At 44.5% G+C, this 23,081-nt stretch overlaps 1 protein-coding gene across 4 annotated transcripts in view; it reads right to left on the bottom strand.

Annotated features, from left to right (window-relative positions):
* ptar1 (protein prenyltransferase alpha subunit repeat containing 1) overlaps nucleotides 1-23,081 on the bottom strand; it is a 71,345-nt gene that overhangs the window by 42,438 nt on the left and 5,826 nt on the right. For all 4 annotated transcript variants that reach the window (XM_037259515.1, XM_037259514.1, XM_037259516.1 and 1 more), the window contains exons 2-3: nucleotides 18,020-18,189; nucleotides 4,945-5,011 (exon numbers count right to left, since the gene is read on the bottom strand). In XM_037259515.1, the coding sequence (XP_037115410.1) occupies nucleotides 4,945-5,011; nucleotides 18,020-18,189 (237 nt within the window). The remainder of the gene's footprint in view (nucleotides 1-4,944; nucleotides 5,012-18,019; nucleotides 18,190-23,081) is intronic.

The following is a 23,081-nucleotide window of genomic DNA, read 5'->3' as shown; positions in this document are numbered from 1 at the left end:
TTTTGAGTTTTTCCTTGCCCTCCTGGGAGTTTAAAATCAGGGGATGTTTGAGAATAATTGTAAATTTTCACACGTGAATGTTGTTAGTCACCTACATGTTGAACAGAGGCTGAGATCTAAGGAGTCAAATTCCTTGTTTGGCATGCCCAAACATGGCCAATAAACTTTTTGAATCTTGAACACATTGATCAGCCACAACATAAAGTCATGGGAAAGAATAGTAGAAGCTAGGCTTGGAAACAGGTGAAGATCTGTGAGGAGCAATATGGCTTCATGCTGAGAAAGAGCACATTTGATGCATTGTTTGCTCTGAGAATACTGATGGAGAAGTATAGAGATGGCCGGAAGGAGTTCCATTGTGTGTTTGTGGATTTAGAAATTGTTTATGAAAGGCTACCAAGATAAGAGTTGTGGTATTTTATGAGGAAGTCTGGACTTGCAGAGAAGTATGTGAAGGTAGCGCAGGACATGTTCAAGGAAAGTGTTACAGTGGTGAGATGCGCAGTAGGAATGACAGGTCCATTCGAGGTGGTGGAATTACTTAAGGTGGTGGCTCCTTTCGGCTTTTCCCTGAAGGGGTCGCCACAGCGAAACAACCGGGTTTTTTTTGGCCAGATGATTCGCATGAGAAGTGTTTGGCACAGTTTTTACGCCAGATGCCCTTCCTGAAGCTATCCTTTGCATTTACCTGGGCTTGGGACCGGCACGGGGACATGTGCTCCACTATGGCTGCATATGGTTCCCTGACCGGGAAACGAACCCAGGCCGCAGGCGGGGAAAACTCCGCATCCTACCCACTGGACCATCAGGGAGGTGGAATTACCAAAGGTAAGGTGGGTTAAAAAATATAAAGAGTATTAACAAGTAATTTTTTCAACTACCGCGATGGTCAGTTGAAAGGCTCTAGTAACTTCAAAGTAAATATTTTGCACTGCTGGGACGCCGTTGTCGCGCTCCCATAGCAACCAGCGGTAGCATTGATTTTTGACTAAATCTGCTGCTCGCCCTTGTCTATATATAAAAAACAAAACAGATGTACAGTAGTAGAAGAGACAAAACATCTGTTACTAAATTTTGATGATGTGCCAGAGAATAAGTGCTCGCTAGATCGTTTGGCTGATTATTCATTGCTATAGTCTGCAATGGGAGTATCATTTCCCCCTCCCCCACCCTCAGCAAAGAGGAGCTGTGTTGTCACATTCCCCACAATGAAAACTGTTTCCGTGATTCTAAAATTGTGAGATTAGCAAGACAATTGGCTTATGGACAAGACTAATGGGGGAGTTATGCAGCTGATAGGTTTGAAAATGGGGAGTCCCTCACCTGAATCGCGAGGGTTGGCAGGTACAAAATGGACTATAGCACTGACGAGCCTGCTAAAAAGATTAAGAAGTCTACACCTATCCACAACGCATCCATTAGGCAGCTGAGCTGCCATAAACATAAAAAAAAATCCTGTATTTCAAAACAACTGGACGTCAAATAAGCAGAGTACGGTAATTTTCGGACTATTAGCCGCTACTTTTTGCTCAAGTTTTGAACCCTACGGCTTGTCGTCCGGTGCGGCACATCTATGAATCTTTCGTGATTTTTGTGATGACTAATACACTTATACACTCGTTAAAAGGCTGTGGACCGCTGTTGTGCGGCACCGCTTTGCTGGGCGGAGGGATATGTGACACGGTCACTGGGGAGAAGAGTGGTGTGTTGATCGCATGTCCATCCGCAGAGGCGACAAAAAAAATCCATATGATGCCGCTTTTTGTTATTTTGTGTCGTCTACTTGTATGTCTCGTCACCGTGGGATAGAGGAAACGGAATTTCGGTTTCTTTGTGTGTTTTGACATATGAAGGATTGACAATAAAGCTGACTTTGACTTTTAAGTTAAAGGCAGTCAATTTGGCTCTTAACGTAGGAACTGCAGCTGCTCATGCAGTGTAGAGGTTTCTTCCGGTCACTAGGGGGCACTGGGCTATTGTTGATGACATTTTGTTGCGTCACCCTTTTCTTTCTTTATTTCCCGGTCACGTCTACTCTGTAGCTCGCTAGTTTAATGTAACTTACCGCTTTGTGCGTGGTCTGTTCATGCTAATTTTCATCATGGAAAATGCTAGAAGAACAACAAAAGAGAGACTGAGAAAGTGTGTGGCGAAGTATATCTGACGCTATTCCAATCCGACACTGTGGAGGAAGACTTCGATTGTTTCAGTGCACAGGAGGAAGATGAAGTCTCAGTGACTTTTACTGGTATTTTACTTTAACCAGCACCGTTAGTGCTGTATCGGCTGGCAACTGGTTCAGGGTGTCCCCCACCTCCTGCCCGATGACTGCTGGGATAGGCTCCAGCACGCCCGTGCCCCACGTAGGGACGAGCAGAATAGAAAATGGATGGATGGATGGATGGATGGATGGATGGATGGATGGATGGATGGATGGATGGATGGATGGATGGATGGATGGATGGATGGATGTTAGTGCTGTGCTACCGTGTTGCTGCTGTGTTACTGCCGTGTCTCAGTGACTTTTACCGGTATGTTTTTTTTATCCGGCTCTATTAGTGCTGTGTTACTTCCGTATTGCTGCTGTGTTACTGCCGCGTCACAGGCATTGTTTGGCAGAAAAGTTAAGGTATGTTATTAAAACTTTGAAAACTATTTCTGTGCATCGTCTTTCTTTGTAAACAACTCGCAGGCACATGCGGCTTTTAATACGGTGTGGCTTATGTATGAAAAAATATATATAATATTTTCCCCTAATTTTTGCTGGTGAGGCTTAAAATCAGGTGAGGCTTATAGTCCAGAAATTACGGTAACCAAGCAGGAAACAAGAGTAACATGCCTTTGTTTCCTTCTCTGACAGTCAGGCTAATGTGCCAAATCAGGAAGGCTCCACCCAAAAAGTGGGCGTCAGTAAGTCCACCGCCAAGTTGTGTCAAAATACCGTTAAATCTCGTGAGTTGTTTTTCAGGGGGAATTGTAGAATAATTTTTCAATATTGATCCATCATGTAAGTGCCTATGTTCAGCCCGGTTTACGTAGTGTTCCTTTAAACATTAAAAAATACCGTAATTTTCGGACTATAAGTCGCATTTTTTTCCATAGTTTGTGTGGGGGGGCGACTTATAATAAGGAGCGACTTGTGTTTTTTTTCAAACATTTTCAAAAAAAAAAAAAGTGAAACCGCGATAAATGAACCGCGATGTAGCAAGGGATTACTGTAATTTGAATTTCAAGTGACGTCAGCAGCGCGACGCGGCGTGGCGCGGTGGTTGTTTACAAAAAGGACAAAGATTGATCACGGGATGACGAAGATGACGAAGAGCCCCACGTACTACAGGCATCATTAGCGGCTTTGTTTCTAAGTGACACGGAGGACGAAAAGTTAGAAGGATTTAAGGATTTGGAGTGACACAGAAGGTTTGAAAAACTATTATGGCTTTTACGCACGCCCGGTCCTACTCTACGGAGCTCTCTTTCACCTCCGTGGATAGAAGTCCACGCCGCCACACGCCTGGAAGTTTGTTTTGTTAAATAAAGAGCCATTTACCAAACCCACGTCTTTCCTTGTACTTTGTTAACGCTACAATATAGTTATATACTAGATCTGTGGAATAACGACGAGAGTGACGTCAGGGCACACGCGCGGCGTTGTTGACAAAGGACGGGGAATTTGATCGATGGATTTAATGATTTAGAGTGCACAGATGGTTTGATAATATTATTGCTTATATAATAGTTATTTGATATCTAATTTATATATCGTTATATGGGCCTGTGGGATATTTTGAAGTGCAAGCGCCGTCAGCTTTTTTTCAGTCTTTTTTTTAAATAACTCTGAATGTTACGTCAGGCCCGTTCTCAGCTCTTCGTTTGTGTTTATGTCACGTTAGCATACCTATCGTTTAGCTTGTTGTTGCTCGTTCATGTCTGTTCTTGGTGTTGGATTTTGTCGAATACATTTCCCCCCAAAATGCGACTTATGCTCCGGAGCGACTTATATATATATTTTTTTTCACGCTATTGTGCGTTTTATGGCTAATGAGACCTATATTCCGGAGCGGCTTTTAGTCCGAAAATTACGGTACTGGATTCCATAACGATAGGGTGTTTACTAAGCATAGTAAGCAAGCCAGAAAAAAAGAGTAACATGCCTTCGCTTCCTTCGCTGATGTAGTCAGGCTGATGTGTCAATCAAGCAGACTCCACCCAAAAAGAGAGCATCAGTAAGTTTACCACCACTCTGTCCCGAAATATTGTTTTGGGGGGTAATTGTAGTACTCACATAATTTTTTTAATACAGTGCCAATGTTGGGCCGTCTTTACTGTCCGTTTTATGTATCAACGATATGGGGGGGGGGGGACCAGGGTTTTGTACTGGTTACCACACCAAGAGTGCTTGCTGGCTGGCTGTGACAGCAGGGATGACACACGGCAGTGTCTTGATGCTCAGTTTAAGATTAGATTTCGAAGAAAGAGATGCCAACGGCCCGCTGAACTTAACAGAGGTGGGCAAAATCCCCACAGCAGTTGGCCGTTGGCCTCAGATAAGAAGGCTCTAATGCGATCATGAATGCATGCATATCACTTGTAAGAAACGTGAGCGCTCTAAATTGTAAAAATTTGGTAAACTCAAGAAAATGATCCAGGAGATTTTAAGGTATTTCATTTTTTTCGGTGTTTTGGTTTTTCAGTGTTTCAGTTTTCGGCTTTTGTCTTCCTCATTTTTAGTTTTCGGTTCCAGCGCATCCCCATTGCCAATGACACATGAATGTTGTGTGTTACAATGTACACGGTTACTTTTTTCAAAGAGCACAGATAATCTCTGCAGACCCCTCCCACCCTGGTCACAGCATATTCCAGGTACTGCTGTCAGGAAGGAGGCTGAGGCATCTTGAGGCAATGTACCATTGAGAATGCCAGCTGCAATTAAGGATTTGTTGGTACCTGACATTCCAAGCAGTTGTGAAGTCAGGATTAAGCAGCAAGAGGGTGGATGTGATATCCACTAAAGCTGAGGGAAAACAAACATGATCATTAATGTCAGTTTCATTCTATAATGTTTGTCCATCATAGTTTTCCAAACTTTATTGTAACATGACATTTTACATGTCTTTCAACTATTTTAAATGTTACATTTTATGATTCACACCACCAAACAAAAATATCACAAACATGAAAATTTGTTAACTCAGGTCCTATTGTTTGAACACAAAGCTATAGTATTGTTTTGTGTAAACGGCAACATGTGGACCCATTTTTTTAAATCATCCATTACCAAGCAGTAAATCACACATTACCAGCTGGTATAAAGTATTTTATATTATTTTTCAAAGACTTTATAAAATTATGACAAGGTGTAGACCAGTGGTCGGGAACCTTTTTGGCGGACAGAGCCATACATGCCCATTTTTTACAAATAATTTCCCGTCAGAGCCATACCATTTAAAAAAAAAAAAGATAGGCTAGATACAATTAAATGCATGTACGTATTTTAATTAAGACCAACAATTCTTTGAGTGTACCAATGTATTCTTTTTAATAACGTCACCAAAAGAGCCATATTGGCTCGTGAGCCATAGGTTCCCGACGCCTGGTGTAGAGTGTTTCTTCCAGAAGTGCATTTGTGAGATCACTCGCTGATGCAGGCCAATTTCATCAACTTTGCGGTAAAAATTGGTGACTTTGATTTGACAGACTAACTGTCCATATGAAAAATGTACCTTAAATACTGACAGCCCTGAACAATATTTCTAGCATTATCATTACGTGTTTTGGCTTCAAAGAACAAATGACTCGAAAGCCTCGTTTTCACCAACCATATCTAACCTCCTCCACTACTGTGCTCTACTGTACTCAAAAGCATCCATTTGTGTTTGTCAACAAAACGAGAGTAAAATTATATTTCATGCTCTCGTCTCAATCAACATATAACAAAGGAAATGCTGGCACGCAAAGCTAATTTTTTATGTCATTTACCACACGGCTTTGTTTGCTTCAACCTCCTCTCTCCTTTTTACCAGATCCTTGCTTTGTTACAGCGCTGAAAATGCCCAAGAGTCTGGACCTTTTTCAGGCCAACCAACTGGTGGTGTCACGTGCCCGTGCCACCTGCCATCCAGTTGGTGGCTTTTCCTTGCCGCCAATCGTTCTCAGCCACGCCCATACAATTGAGCTGATCACTGGCACCTGTTCTCGCTTGTTAAACAGCCTACTCTGGACTCCGGTTTACACGCTGTCAGTTCGTCCTCTTGTCCTGCCCTATGATACCATTCGTGTGCTCATTGTGCTTCACCCGACTGATACCCGTTGCTAACCTTGCCTGTGTACTGACCTAACTCGCCTTGGTCGCCGCCCGTCCTGACCACTTGCCTGTCCTTGACCACGTTCTGATCGCCACCCACCCCGACCATCCGCTTGGCCCTGAGTGCAACTACATGCTGAGCTCCGCTGTCCTGCACGCTCGCTCTGCTGCTCTCTTCATCAGGTTGGTTCCTGCTACCTGCCAGGTTGCCACTGCAGTCAGCAACGATCTTCGGCTCTGACTATGTCCTCCGCTAGTCCCGCTCCGCCGCCCAGCAACACTAGCCAAGCCAGCAATCCAGCTTTCCACTTACACTTTCCCCCAATTCAATAAAGTCCATGGAGCACATGGTCGTTCTGTCTCTGCGTGTGACAGGTGGGATGTAGCAGTTCCCAGATTCACATATGGACAATGGATGGAGAATTTCGGCATGTCTGAGGAAATATTTATTTTCTTGTGCAACATTGACCAACAATATTGCAAGTGTACCACTCAAGAAAATAAATGGCGATCGCACTTTGGAAGAATGCTACTAGGGATGGGAATTGAGAACCGGTTCTTTTTGAGAACCGGTTCGTTACCAATTTGTTACCAATTCCTTGGATTCGTTTGCTATTTTGCTAACAATTCCCTTACCGATTCCAGTCAGCACGACTTGCATCACTACGCATGTTACACACGCTACGCAACATGCGTAGCAACGTAAACAATGATGGCACCTGTCTTAATTCTGAAGGTGAACAAGTTAAAGTTAAAAGTTAAAGTTAAAGTCCCAATGATCGTCACACACACATCTGGGTGTGGTGAAATATGTCCTCTGCATTTAACCCATCCCCGTGTGATTTTGATCCTTCCCCTGGGGGAGAGGGGAGCAGTGAGCAGCAGCGGTGCCGCGCTCGGCAATCATTTGGTGATCTAACCCAATTCCAACAGTTAATGCTGAGTGCCAAGCAGGGAGGCAATGGGTCCCATTTTTATAGTCTTTGGTATGACCCGGCCGGGGGTATAGTTGCATTGCTTGGCAAGGAAAAACCACTCTTCTAATTGACTTGCAATACATCCATGCCCTCGAGCAGCCAACACCATGTGTTGGAAATTTCAATACAAAGGTGTTTAAATTTCTAAATAATATATATACAGTATCTTTTTTTTTTTACGCAGGTGGTTCTGGAATGCATCTCCCGCGAAAAACGAGGGATTGCTGTACTTGCTAACGAGAATTAAGTCACCCCCCTTCTAAATCAAACACAACCACATCTTAGCAGTGAATTCATTGTGCATGTCAGTATTTACCTTTTACCAACATTGCCCATTTCATTGCAATTAGAAATGAGGAATTGACCTGGATGTCACAATTTCACACACAACTTAGTCATGTTTTTTAAGCGGAAAAAATATGACAATAAAGCAACAACATTTAGCTATGACAAATTTAACTCCTGGTAACAAACAGATTTGTAACAAGGATTAATGCTACAGATTAAAATTATTGCACCACGCGATGCATTATGGGTGGTGAGAGCATATAAGGCAATGTTGCTTCCGACTGTTTGTCGGTGTCAAATAAAACACAAAAAATGTATGCTCTGCATTGTTAGCACAAAATTTGCCATTGACCAAAGAGTCAGCTGCATTTGAGAATTGAATCAGGTCAAGTCAAATTTAACCCTTAATTATAAAAACATCATCTATATCAGGGGTGGGCAAACTTTTTGACTCGCGGGCCGAACTGGGTTCTAAATTTGGACCGGAGGGCCGAACCAGGAGCAGATGGACATAGTGTTTGTGTGAAGTAATATAAGCGACCTGTAAAGGTCATTGCATAAAATATTTTGGCCTTTAGTAGGTAGTAAAGGATGGATATTCCAAACAAGTTTTTTGAAAACAAATGCATTTATTAACAGCATTAAAAAAAAAAAAACACTAAAAAACTGCTATCAGTGATTCTCATAAAATACGACACTATTATTATGAATAACAGTCTCCATCACTTCAGTGCCTGCAGGTCAGATTAATGAAAAATGTTCATCTTATGAGATCACATCAAACAGCAAACATTCTGACCAAATATATCATCTTGAAGAATCGGTGAAAGCATACATCCAAATAAAGTAATCAAAACGGCAACACAGTGAGGGGTATCTGAACATCAGAGCAGAGTTTTAACTCACAAACACCTGGTAACAGAGGTGAGGAAACGGGAAACACTTCCTTAAAGTAAGCCTTAAGAACTTTACAGGTTAAGATTAGTCGCAAACAGGTGGTGCATCAATGTCCTTGAGCATCCTGCATTGTTTGAAAATGAGAATGGTCGCTAGTTTCAATCCCTGCTATGTGTACAAATCATATTCAAAATGCATTTTTTTACAACAAACTTGAGAGCCTCCCCTTCATTTTCAGTGGGAACAGTGTTGTTGGTCTCCCTTTTTTGCTAGTGCATCATAGTCTGGAGTAAAATTTGTTGTGGCAATTCTTAGGAGATCCGTTTACCTCGATCTGTGACGGGTTGATGTGGCTGAACGTCACGTCGCGTACGTCGAGCCAAATTGGCCACTCTTTTAACATTCGGCACTCACTTCTTTTCTTCGGGCCACTCATTTTAATGGAAGGATTCCAGGGGAAGGTTTAGACAGAACTTTATTGTCATTTTGTCAACACTAGGTGTGTACAAAACGAAATTTCGTTGCATACGGCTTTCAGCAATGTAGAGGTATTTCGGCTGGTTGAAAAAAAGTGACATTCTATATAAAAATATGAGATAAGATAATTATAAAGTACAAAGTGCAGCAGTGATAAAGTATGTGAACAGTGCAGGAGACAAAAACAGTATTTACAAGTGTGCAGAGGAATGCTACGTTTGAATGTTCAGCAGTCTGACGACAGCAGGGAAAAAACTATTGCAGAACCTGGTGGACCTGCAGCGGATGCTGCGAAACCTCTTCCCAGAGGGCAGCAGGGAGAACAGTCCATGGTGGGGGTGTGATGGGTCACTGATAATATTTCGGGCTCGGGACACGCAGCGCTGGGATGACAAGTCCTGAATGGAGGGAAGAGGAGCCCCGATGATCCTCTCTGCTGTCCTCACCACTCTCCTCAGGTTCTTCCAATCGGAGGCGCTGCAACCTCCACACCACACCGAGAGACAGCTTGTCAGAATGCTCTCTATGGTGCTTCGGTAGAACGTCCTCATGATGGGTGGGGGCAGGTGGGCTCTCCTCATCCTCCGCAGGAAGTACAAGCGCTTCTGTGCCCTCTTGACCAGTGTTGTGGTGTTCACAGACCAGGTGAGGTCGTCTGTGATGTGGACTCCCAGGAATTTAGTGCTGCTGACCACCTCCACAGCTGAGCTGTTGATGATCAGTGGAGCGTGGTGAGGCTGGTTCTTCCTGAAGTCGACGATGATCTCCTTCGTCTTCTCCACATTCAGGATCAGGCTATTTTCTCTGCACCAGCCCACCAACTGCTCCACCTCCTCTCTGTAGTCCAGGTCGTTGTTGTCCCTGATGAGGCCCACCACCGTTGTGTCGTCTGCAAACTTCACGATGTGATTGGTGGTGAACCTGGGGGCGCAGTCGTGTGTCATCAGGGTGAACAGCAGGGGGCTCAGGACGCAGCCCTGAGGGGAGCCTGTGCTGAGGGTGATGACATCGGAGGTGTTCTGTCCGACCCGGACTGACTGAGGTCTGTTGGTGAGGAAGTCTAGCAGCCAGTTCCGAAGGGGGGTGCTGAAGCCCAGGTGTTCCAGTTTTTCCACCAGATGTTGTGGAATGATGGTATTAAACGCTGAGCTGAAGTCCAGGAACAGCAACCGCACGTGGGTGTTCCTCTCCTCCAGGTGAGCCAGGCTCAGGTGAAGAACGGAGGAGATGGCATCCTCAGTGGAGCGGTTCTGCCGGTAGGCAAACTGGAACGGATCGAATGTTGGGGGGAGTCTGGAGACGATGTGATCTTTGAGGTGGCTTTAGCGTAAAACTGTATCTGAAAGCTCAGCGAGCGAATTACAAGAATGCTATCGTCACAGCCCACGCTCTAAATTCGGGACTGATACAAATAGAGCGCGAGTGCGCCATGTCCGTACTACTGAGTACGTACGTACACGCACTTGTGAGTGTGCACCGAGCTTTCTGACACGGCTTCCGGTAGTAAATGCGCAGGCGAGCGGTTCCCCATCTACTGGGGAAACGCAGTCATTGCAGGCAAAATGACAAAAAAAAAAGTTTAATAATACAATTAATTCAGGGTTGGCGGGCCGGATTAAACGGTCCCGTGGGCCAGATGTGGCCCGCGGGCCGTAGTTTGCCCACCCCTGATCTATATCATCAACCTTTCTTAAACCGAGAGCTACTTCCTGGGTATTGATTAAGGCAAAGGGCTACCAGTTTGACACACTTCTGAAATAGCCAATTTGCTCAATTTAGCTTTCACTATGTGTTATTATTGTCATTTCTAGTTCACATGTAAGTGTGATTTTAACAAGAATAGCAAAAATACAGTCAAACCTCTGTTTTCGACCACAATCCGTTCCAGAAGGCGGTTCGAGAAGCGAATCGGTCAAATTCCGAATCTATTTTCCCATTACAAGTAACGGAAAAAAATTTTGTCCGTTCCAAGAATAAAAAAACGTCCTTTTTTTTTTTTTTCTTTTTTTTTTTTTTTTAGCATTTTTTCATTTGCGCATTTTAGTCCGATCGCCCAACTGCAGCGCACCGCCGAACGCGCAACCGTAGCACGTCGCCGACCGCGCAACTGCACCCCGCTGGTCGCATTATTGTGACAGAGCCGTCGCTGAAATTTAGAAAATATTTTTAAAGTCCTGATGTACTTTAAGGAATTTAAGTGGATCTAAGTGCGCAGGGAACTTAATTTTGTCCGAACGCGCAACTGCAGCTCACCGCCGAACGCGCAACTGCACCGCGCTGGTTGCATTATTGTGACAGAGCCGTCGCTGAAATTTAGAAAATATTTTTAAAGTCCTGATGTACTTTCCAAAATTTAAGTGGACCTCAGTGCGCAGGGAGCTTAATTTGGTCCGATCGCGCAACCGCAGCGCGCCGGGCGCTCATTGTCGCAATGCTTTATGAGCGTCTTTGTGTTTAGGATGGCTTTACTGCTCCCACTTGATTTCTTTGATTAGGGGTTAATACAATCCTCAAAGTACCGAAAATGCAATAACTACGGAGTCAGTCGGCAAACGGGCCGCGCGGTTGGGTTTACTCGGGTCCTCCTGGCTCATCTCGCGAGGTTTGACCTCCGAATTCTATTCAACAACCGAAGCAAAAAAATCTCGAATTTTTTGTTCGAATTCCGATTTGTTCGAAAACCGAGGTTTGACTGTAAAATAAATAGATGCAGCTCACTGACGAGTGCCGCAATTTGAGCTAATTTTAGAACAGTCCTGCGGGCGACTCATGCGGTCCTCACGGGCGACCTGGTGCCTGCGGGCACCGTGTTGGTGACCCCTGATCTATAGTCCATCCATCCATCCATTTTCTGTACCGCTTAGTCCCCGCGGGGGTCGCGGGCGTGCTGGAGCCTATCCCAGCCGTCATCGGGCAGTAGGCGGGGGACACCCTGAACCGGTTGCCAGCCAATCGCAGGGCACACAGAGACAAACAACCATACACACTCACACCCAGGGACAATTTGGAGTGCTCAATCGGCCTACCAAGCATGTTTTTGGGTTGTGGGAGGAAACCGGAGTGCCCGGAGAAAACCCACGCGGGCCCAGGGAGAACATGCAAACTCCACACAGGGAGGGCCGGAGGTGGAATCGAACCCGCACCCTCCGAACTGTGAGGCGGACGTGCTACCCAGTGCGGCACCGAGCCGCCCCCTGATCTATAGTAAGATATGAAATTAATAAAAGCCATAGCAAAGAATAATTGCACCACTCACATACATATGCAACTTATCCTTTAATAGTGGGATAATTCCTGGTAAAATCAAGATAGCAAAAGTCCTCCCTAGTTGTACCTTACGGTCCGTCCCGAAACCTTAGATCTTTTAGTGACCCCGAGGGCCAAAATGAAGTCCACGGTGTTTAGAGAGCATTCTCTATTGTCTATGGTGCTCCCAATCTTTTCAAGTCAAATTCAAGCGGACCTCTGGGGTTGTCTCGCAATTATTTAAACAAAATTGATAAACATGAGCCGGCTGACTGGCAACGTGACGATGCATGCGGGCATGTACGCACGGCAGGCGGCCGCCACCAACAGCTCCGGAGAAGAAGGTGCCACCTCACCAGCTTCAGTCAATGAAGTTGGTGTCAGGGAGGGAGCTCTGGCTGCTGATTGACAGCGTGGTGTCTGTGACACAGAGCACCAATGTCAAGCTGGTAATAAGCTGAAATAGTTCTGCTAATGTCTTTCATATTTTCATAGGTTGAAGTGAACACTAGTGACTAGTAGTAATGTGCATATGAATTTTGGTGGCAATTAATCACCATTTCAGATACTATGTGACAACAGAACATGAGAAGCCAAGCCAGAAAACAATACGCATTACAATGGTTGCTTGCAGGACTCTGGTGACGTAATAGCTCCAAAAGTGGGCCAATTTGTCGCAAATCTCATTCCCCAAAAGCCCTTAAATCACTACAGATTCTTTTAGTGCCTTGAATATTAGTGCTGACATCATTTTTACATAAAGACATATCATTAAAGTGCCAATGTTCAACTCGGTTTAGTGTCCCTTTGAACTAGAACCCCACGGTGCATTTCAGCCAAATCCTGGTGGATTAATGCAATTTTAAACACATGTTGTGCAAAACAAAAGTTGATGGAAATGATGAATACTAATTTGTGCTCGCTTATTTTTTGATACCATCATCTTCTTTTTAGGTGACAATGAAGAAGCACTGGTGTGTAAATAGGTGATTTTGACACTTTTTAGGGCTTTGAACACTATGGTGTCAATAAAAGCACAATATAAGGGCATTCAGTTTACCTTTTACCATTCCTACGTTGTAAAAATAATAAATTAATTAAAGCATGCTACACTGACATCCTCCCACAGATCCGCGAAACAGCGAGGTCTCGAAAGGTAAACTGCAATATAACGAGGGACAGTCTGTTAGATACTGCGTATTAACATTAAAAATTGCAAATGTCAATGGCATCTGCTTCTCTGAAAAATAACAATCAGAATCAGCTTTATTGGCCAGGTTTGGCATGCCAAACAGGGAATTTGACTCCGGTCGATCTCGGCCTCTGTACGACATTTAAGTGACTGACAACATTCAGGCAACTAATAACATTTATGTGGCGAGAACAGGATGTTATTGCACAGTGATAACAATAACGTCATGACGTCATATGATGGCGCCGCGGATGGCAGCCACGGTGAGTCGCTCTCTGTTTCTTTGTCTTATTTTGTGTGTTTTCTGTGTCCTCTGCTGTCCATCCCGGATCACTTTTACCAGAGAAGCGCTGTTAAACATCGGACAGTCTTCTTCTGGTATTTTCTCTCCTGTTCTCTCTGATTCAGACTGTTTGTCGGAGATTCTAGCCGGAGCGGCGGTGCTATACAAGCTAGCCCGACGGCGGCGCGGAAAACGAGCCGGAGCACTTGTAAAGCTGAGGCAGAGAGGGTTCCGTTCTGCCCTACCGTCAATTCATCTGGCGAATGTCCGCTCCCTGGCGAACAAGATGGACGAACTGCTGCTCCTCACTTCAAGGAACACGGACTTCAGCAGATCCGCGGCGCTGTGCTTCGTTGAAACGTGGCTCAGCGAACGAACCCCCCACCACGCCGTGGAGCTAGCGGGTTTTCGGCTAACTCGTGCAGACCGCAGCGCGGAGCTCTCCGGAAAATCAAAGGGAGGGCGTCTCTGTTTCTACATTAATGAACGTTGGTGTACTGATGTCACGGTGTTGAAAGAGTTTTGCAGCCCTCTCCTAGAAACACTTTTCATAAACTGCCGGCCGTTCTATTCACCGCGGGAGTTCTCCTCGATCGTCATGGCGGCTGTTTACATTCCACCACACGCACGTGCGAGTGAAGCCACGCAGATGCTGGCTGACCAGGTAACAGACATGGAGAAACTTCTACCAAATTCACTAATCATTGTTCTGGGTGATCTTAACAGGGCGAACCTCGCACACGAACTCCCCAGATACAGACAGCACGTAACGTGTCCCACCAGAGGGGCACAGACTCTGGACCACTGCTACACCGTGATCAAGGATGCATACCACTCTGCGGCTCGTGCAGCTTTAGGACTCTCGGACCACTGTCTAGTTCATCTGATCCCGGCCTACAGGCAGAAACTAAAAACTTCTAAGCCTGTGGTGAGGACTGTGAGGAAGTGGACAGTGGAGTCAAGGCAGGACCTCCAAGCCTGCTTTGACTGCACCGATTGGGGAATTTTCGAGGCTGCAACTTCAGACTTGCATGAACTCACTGACACTGTCACATCAAACATCAGTTTTTGTGAGGATCTGTGTGTGCAGACTAAGACCTTCTGCACGTACAACAACGACAAACCTTGGTTTACACCGAACCTCAGGAGGCTGCGCAAAGTCAAGGAGGAGGCCTACAGGAGCGGCGACCGCGACCTGTTCAAGCAGACCAGAAACACACTGAACCGAGAGGTCAGGAAAGCCAGGAGGTGTTACGGGGAGAACCTGAAGAGACACCTCTCTGCCAATCCTGATCCCTCAACAGTGTGGAAAGGTCTGCAGAGCATCACGGGGTACAAGAAACGAGAGCCCAAGGCTTGCTAACCAGCTAAACAGGTTCTACTGCAGGTTTGATCGGTCCTCCCACACAACGGGACTTCCTGCAGCACAATCTACATACTCACCTCTCCCCACAACTACTCTGTCCACACCTCTATCATCGTTGTCACCCACTCTCTCTCTTGCAGAGGCCGCGCCCGCACTCCAGATCCGCGAGGAGGAAGTGCGCCAGATGTTCCGGAGACAAAAGACCAGGAAGGCACCGGGCCCAGACGGCGTGTCACCTTCCTGCTTGAAAGTCTGCGCTGAGCAGCTGGCGCCCACCTTTGCACGGATCTTCAACCGTTCTCTGGAGCTGTGTGAGGTGCCCTCGTGCTTCAAGAGCTCCACCATCGTTCCAGTGGCCAAGAAGCCCGCCATCACGGGTTTGAATGACTACAGACCTGTCGCACTGACATCTGTGGTCATGCACGCACGCACGCACGCACGCACGCACGCACGCACGCACGCACGCACGCACGCACGCACACACACACACACACACCCCTCTGCTCAGCCAAATTTATTGTGTGACATTATGTCACGCACCAACATGATAATGACAAATTGACTCCTACAGTACTAAAACCACAGACCAAAGACCACATTTTCAACAATGAACATTGTGTGCATTGTCTCACACAGACAAACTCTCAGTTCAACAAATTCCACAAACAAAAACATAAGTTTTTTCACTTACTATGTGTGGCGGGACAGACCATTCGTTTTAGTTTGTCGTTTTCAGGAGACAAGATTTCAATAATGTCACTGAGGCATATTTTAACAAACTCCACTTCATTGTATGGCTTTTTAGCCCGTGCAATGTTCCAAGCCAGTTGAAACAATGCAAGTGTGACAGTCTCTGAGTGCTTCGTAATTTTTTTGAAAAACTGTACCTATTTTTCTGCCTGACTTTTCAAAGTCTCCAAACTTGTGCTTGCGAAATTCAGTCCCTTTTGCAAAGTCCTTATCGATATTGGCATGAAGTGAGCTGAAGTGGCGCTGACCATTTGAAGCTTTTAAATGCGCCAATGACGTCCGACATATCAGGCAGAATGGCTTGCCATAGCGTTCAACAAAAAACAACTTTAAGCTTTTCTGGACCTAATGGGCCCCCGTAGTCACAGTCGCCATTCATTAAAAAGCCAGCAAAACCAATCGCTCTGTTTGTCCCTCCTCCTTTGCGGGATTTCACCTCACGCGCATGCGCGTTTGACCAAAATACCATATTGAACTCAAGCGAAGCAAATACGCACGAAAAATAAACACAAATGTTGATATGAACGTAAAAGAGCCGCATGAAACCAGCCAAAGAGCCGCATGCGGCTCGCGAGCCGCGGGTTGGCCACCGCTGGTATAGGGGGTTGGCTCGAATAGTTATGCTCTTTTTGCCCCCCGGTGTCGGTCAGAACACAGGAGGGAAGACGTGGTTCAGTTTTGATTGCTTTACTGAATTATTGGCAAAAATGAACAGGCACTGTGGCTCAAAGGGGCATACAGGCAAACTGGCAAAAGGGTATAGGCACAAGTTTGGTCGTACGGATGTGAGAGCAGGTGCGTGGAGTGTACATGGGTGAGTCCTTGGGCGTGTGAATGTGATTCTTGTGTGTGTGATTATTGTATGAACCGTGTGAAGGGTGTGTGGGGTGTGCGTGTGTGTGTTTCTGCAACAGACAGAAATACAGCACGTAAGTCAACGCTCAACTTCTGACGTTACACAACACTAGTAGACGGCACACATTACATAACTAATTCCGCTATACTAAATAACCATAAATGAAATAGTCTCAGCAACACACCAAACATAAGTCATCGAGACAACAAAATACATTTGCTGGCGACCGTTAGTCGCCGTGCCGCTGCGTAACGGCTGCAGTCGTGTGTACGCTTTAAGCGAGCGCGCCGGAAATAATAATAATAATAATAATTCATTCAATTTATATAGCGCTTTTCAAAAACCCAAAGACGCTTGTCTTGTCAATCAAACGGCGCTCACACGAAGCAAACCGCGATCGGACAAACGGCACAACAGTGGACAGTAATAACAATGAAATGTATATACTCACGCTAGCGCAAGCATTAGCTTACTTCGTAGCTTGACTGCAATGATTGATTACGTGTTCATAAATATTGTGAGGGGATTTATTTTGTTACGTGTTATATATGTATGGACAAGTCTTCTGCCGTTGAGATCGTTTAATCAATCAAAAAGTTTGTGGCGCAAGTAAACACTACCTCAGCTAAAAAACCTACAAATATGTCGACTGGAAAAGGAGGTGCACCTCTTGCGGCCTGGAGGGAGTGGGGTGTGAAGTATCTCATTTACATTTAAAGAAACCGCACCAAAACGGCTTGCTCTGAGCGGCACCTCATAACAGAAAGGAGGGACCTGTGATGGTATCAAAACGAGGAAATCAGACAAAAGCATCGCTGTTCCACTTTATATATACCCCAACTGAATGAGTAAAACGTAAAGCAGTAGAATTTATTACTGTGATACATAACCTTTAATTTAAGCCGATCAAGTATCACAAATAACTTGTTCGCTGCCGAATTGGACATTTCTGACTGGTTCACGTTGATCACTGTGACGTGCTAATTTTGTTCTTGTTTCCTGCTTTATTGTGCTATAAAACTGCCATATGACATCCGTACTAACATGCATTACATTTTAGTTGGCACTCCTACAAGTTTGAAATTCTTCCTTAGAGGGAAAAAAAACTATTGGCAAACACAGCTAACCTGTGTACTGTACATATGCGCAACTAGTCCATTACGGTTCCAAAATATACATAAATGGTGATAAATTCTTAACAAAATTAGTATTTTTTGTCTTTTCACGAAACTTTATCGACTGTCACCCAAATTTGTGGACATGGATGTAAATCTCGTTATCGTAGCCTGAAAATATTAGAAACATTTTGGGTTATAATAATGCCGGAAGCATATGCATATTAGTTTGGGTTTAGACAAATCACTGTCTAATCTGAATGTCAGTTACCTTCCTTATCCAGCCAATGTTTCTGCTGGCGGTAGAGTAACAACTTGTTATGTACATAGGGCAGCAGAAACTTGAGACACCAGCTCTCAACACCCAGCTTGTTCTCCAACACCACGATGGGGCTGCGGTTGTAACGTCCCTCTGGACATGGAATCACACCAATCTCATCACTGAGGAAAGAGACAATGGAATGAGAGTAGGTAAGAATCTTATGTAGCGAATGTTCTCCTGTACACCAATAGAAGATCACGAGAAACTACTATACAGGTGTCAAACTCTGCACCTGAGTTACATGATCGTGATCAGGCTTTCGCAGCCCTTTATGATAAGATGATCATTTGAATCGGGTGTGTTGGAGGAGGTAAACAACTAAAACAAAGGATAGGCCCTCAAGGACCGGCGTTTCACACCTGTGCGCGAATATAAATACATTACTATTTGTAAAGCACAAATCACAACATCTACACCTGTAACCAGCACTTTACATAAAACGTCCATGTGTGTGGGTATATAGTATATACTTTATATTACATATACATATACCGCATATTCACGACCAAAGGGCGCACCGTACTAAACGGCGCAGTCTCAGTTATGTGTGCCATTACTGTATTTAACACACACATAGGGCGCACCGCATCATAGGGCGCATGCATGCCATGATTTAAAGTATACAAAAAAAAACGTCACGGGAGCAAGAAAGTGAGTTTGGTTGTACAAACCGGGTTCGGTTGAAGTTGGGAAATTGTGTAATATGTAAACAAAAACAAAATACCGTAATTTTCGGACTAAAAGTCGCTCCGGAATATAGGTCGCATTAGCCATAAAATGCACAGTAACGTGAAAAAAAACATATAAGTCGCTCCGGAGTATAAGTCGCATTTTGGGGGGAAATTTATTCGACAAAATCCAACACCAAGAACAGACATGAACGAGCAACAACAGGCTAAACGATAGGTATGCTAACGTGACATAAACACAAACGAAGAGCTGAGAACGGGCCTGACGTAACATTCAGAGTTATTAAAAAACTACCGTTTTTTCCCATGTATAATGCGCAAAATTTAACTAATTTATTGTCCTAAAATCTGGGGTGCGCATTATACATGGGTACAATTTATTTATTTATTTTTTTTGAAGAAAATCATGGTACAACAATTTTTGAAGAAAATCTTGTCACGGATGGAGTGTGGAAAGGAGCGGGGCGACCAAGTGCAGCTTGGACCAGGGTTTATTGGAGGAACTCAAAACACAGACTTGGTAAACTAATTGTGATAAATAACTGGAACATCACTCAAATATTGGTGATCCCGTTGAGAGTCTCACATATTTCTTCGCTATCGAGTTTGCTACTGCATGCGCAGTGATACTGACCGTCAGAATAACATCCGGTTGTTCCCAAAGATGATCTTTTTTCTGAAATAATTTTACGTTTACGGACTTAAGTAACCCGGCCGGGTCATACCAAAGACTATAAAAATGGGACCCATTGCCTCCCTGCTTGGCACTCAGCATTAAGGGTTGGAATTGGGGGGTTAGATCACCAAATGATTCCCGAGCGCGGCGCCGCTGCTGCTCACTGCTCCCCTCTCCCCCAGGGGATGGATCAAAATCACACGTGGATGGGTCAAATGCAGAGGACAAATTTCACCACACCCAGATGCGTGTGTGACGATCATTGGGACTTTTAAAAAAAAATGAAGAAAAAAAAAATAATGTCAAAATTTGGGTGCGTATTATACATGGGTACAGGCTTTTTTCCAGCATCGACATGCCATTTTTAGGGTGCGTATTATACATGGGGGCGCATTATGCATGGAAAAAAACGGTTGTACATAAATAACACGTTTATAAAACCATCTGTGTCACTCCAATTCATTAAATCCATCGATCGTCCTTGATGTCAACAATGGGTGCGCGCCGCTGACGGCGCTTGCACTTCAAAATATTCCACAGGGCTATATAACAATATATAAATTATATATCAAATAACTATTATATAAGCAATGATATTATCAAACCATCTGTGCACTCTAAATCATTAAATCCATCGATCAAATTCCTCGTCCTTTGTCAACAACGCCGCGCGTGCGCCCTTACGTCAGCCTCGTCGTAATTCCACAGATCTTGTATATACAGTGCCTTGCGAAAGTATTCGGCCCCCTTGAACCTTTCAACATTTGGCCACATTTCAGGCTTCAAACATAAAGATATAAAATTGTAATTTTTTGTCAAGAATCAACAAGTGGGACACAATCGTGAAGTGGAACGAAATTTATTGGATAATTTAAACTTTTTTAACAAATAAAAAACTGAAAAGTGGGGCGTGCAATATTATTCGGCCCCTTTACTTTCAGTGCAGCAAACTCACTCCAGAAGTTCAGTGAGGATCTTTGAATGATCCAATGTTGTCCTAAATGACTGATGATGATAAATAGAATGCACCTGTGTGTAATCAAGTCTCCGTATAAATGCACCTGCTCTTTGATAGTCTCAGGGTTCTGTTTAAAGCGCAGAGAGAACCATGAAGACAAAGGAACACACCAGGCAGGTCCGAGATACTGTTGTGGAGAAGCTTAAAGCCGGATTTGGATACAAAAAGCTTTAAACATCTCAAGGAGCACTGTGCAAGCAATTATATTGAAATGGAAGCCATTGCCAATCCACTGCAAATCTACCAAGACCCGGCTGTCCCTCCAAACTTTCATCTCAAACAAGGAGAAGACTGATCAGAGATGCAGCCAAGAGGCCCATGATCACTCTGGATGAACTGCAGATAACTACAGTTGAGGTGGGAGAGTCTGTCCATAGGACAACAATCAGTCGTGCACTGCACAATTCTGGCCTCTATGGAAGAGTGGCAAGAAGAAAGCCATTTCTCAAAGATATCCATAAAAAGTCTCGTTTAAAGTTTGCCACAAGCCACCTGGGAGACACACCAAACATGTGGAAGAAGGTGCTCTGGTCAGATGAATCCAAAATCAAACTTTTTGGCCACAATGCAAAACGATATGTTTGGCGTAAAAGCAACACAGCTCATCACCCTGAACACACCATCCCCACTGTCAAACATGGTGGTGGCAGCATCATGGTTTGGGCCTGCTTTTCTTCAGCAGGGACAGGGAAGATGGCTAAAATTGATGGGAAGATGGATGGAGCCAAATACAGGACCATTCTGGAAGAAAACCTGTTGGAGTCTGCAAAAGACCTGACACTGGGACGGAGATTTATCTTCCAACAGGGCAATGATCCAAAACATAAAGCCAAATCTACAATGGAATGGTTCACAAATAGACGTATCCAGGTGTTAGAATGGCCAAGTCAAAGTCCAGACCTGAATCCAATCGAGAATCTGTGGAAAGAGCTGAAGACTGCTGTTTACAAACAAACGCTCTCCATCCAACCTCACTGAGCTCGAGCTGTTTTGCAAGGAAGAATGGGCAAGAATTCCAGTCTCTCGATGTGCAAAACTGATAGAGACATACCCCAAGCGACTTGCAGCTGTAATTGCAGCAAAAGGTGGCGCTACAAAGTATTAACGCAAGGGGGCCGAATAATATTGCACGCCCCACTTTTCAGTTTTTTATTTGTTAAAAAAGTTTAAATTATCCAATAAATTTTGTTCCACTTCACGATTGTGTCCCACTTGTTGTTGATTCTTGACAAAAAATTAAACTTTTGTATCTTTATGTTTGAAGCCTGAAATGTCGCGAAATGTTGAAAGGTTCAAGGGGGCCGAATACTTTTGCAAGGCACTGTAACTATATTGTAGCGTTAACAAAGTACAAGGAAAGACGTGGGTTTGGTAAACGGCTCTTTATTTAACAAAACCAACTTCCAGGCGTGTGGCGGCGTGGACTTTCAGCCACGGAGGTGGAAGGGAGATCCATAGAATAGGACCGGGCGTGCGTAAAAGCCATGACCGAGCCCCATCCACCGTCCCCGGACAGCCACCCGGCCGAGCGCCGGCCCCCGACTTCTATCCACGGAGGTGAAAGAGAGCTCCGTAGAGTAGGACCGGGCGTGCGTAAAAGCCATAATAGTATTTCAAACCTTCTGTGTCACTCCAAATCCTTAAATCCTTCAAACTCTTCGTCCTCCGTGTCACTTAGAAACAAAGCCGCTAATGATGCCGGTAGTACGTGGGGCCCTTCGTCATCCCGTGATCGAATCTTTGTCCTTTATGTAAACAACCGCCGCGCCACTGACGTCACTTGAAATTCAAATTACAGTAATCCCTTGCTACATCGCGGTTTCACTTTTTTTTTGAAACCTTTTAAAAAAATTCACATATAAGTCGCCCCCCCACCCAAACTATGAAAAAAACCGCGACTTATAGTCCGAAAATTACGGTACAATGATTTGAAAATCCTTTTCAACCTATATTCAATTTAATACACTACAAAGACAACATATTTAATGCTCAAACTCATAAACTTTATTTAATTTTTCAAATAATAATTATCTTAGAATTTCATGGCTGCAACACGTGCAGTAGAAGTTGGGAAACAGCATGTTTACCACTTCGTTACATCACCTTTCCTTTTAATAACACTCAAACGTTTTGGAAGACAGGAGACGAATTCTCCTAGCTTCTCATGTGGAATTCTTTCTCATTCTTGCTTGATGAACCGCTTCACTTGTTAAACAGTCCACGGTCTTCCCTGTCGTATTTTACGCTTCATTACGGCCACACATTTTCAATGGGAGACAGGTCGGGACTGCAAGCGGGCCAGGGGAGAATCTGGACTCTTTTACTTCGAAGCCACGCTGTTGTAACACGCATTATCTTGCTAAAATAAGCAGCAGCGTCCGTGAAAAAGACGTCGCTTGGATGGCAGCATATGTTAGAAATGTATGTCACCCATGCCATGGGAACTAATGCCCCCCCCATACCATCACAGATGTTGGCTTTTGAACTTTGCGTTGATAACAGTCCAGATGGTCTGCTTCATCTTTGGTCCGGAGGACACAACGTCCAGTGTTTCCAAAAACAATTTGAAAAGTGGACTCATCAGACCACAAAACACTTTTCCATTGTGCATCGGTCCATTTTACATGA

Source organism: Syngnathus acus, chromosome 9, assembly GCF_901709675.1.
Source record: "Syngnathus acus chromosome 9, fSynAcu1.2, whole genome shotgun sequence".
NCBI lineage: Eukaryota > Metazoa > Chordata > Actinopteri > Syngnathiformes > Syngnathidae > Syngnathus > Syngnathus acus.
This window is presented reverse-complemented; position numbering and strand designations above follow the sequence as displayed.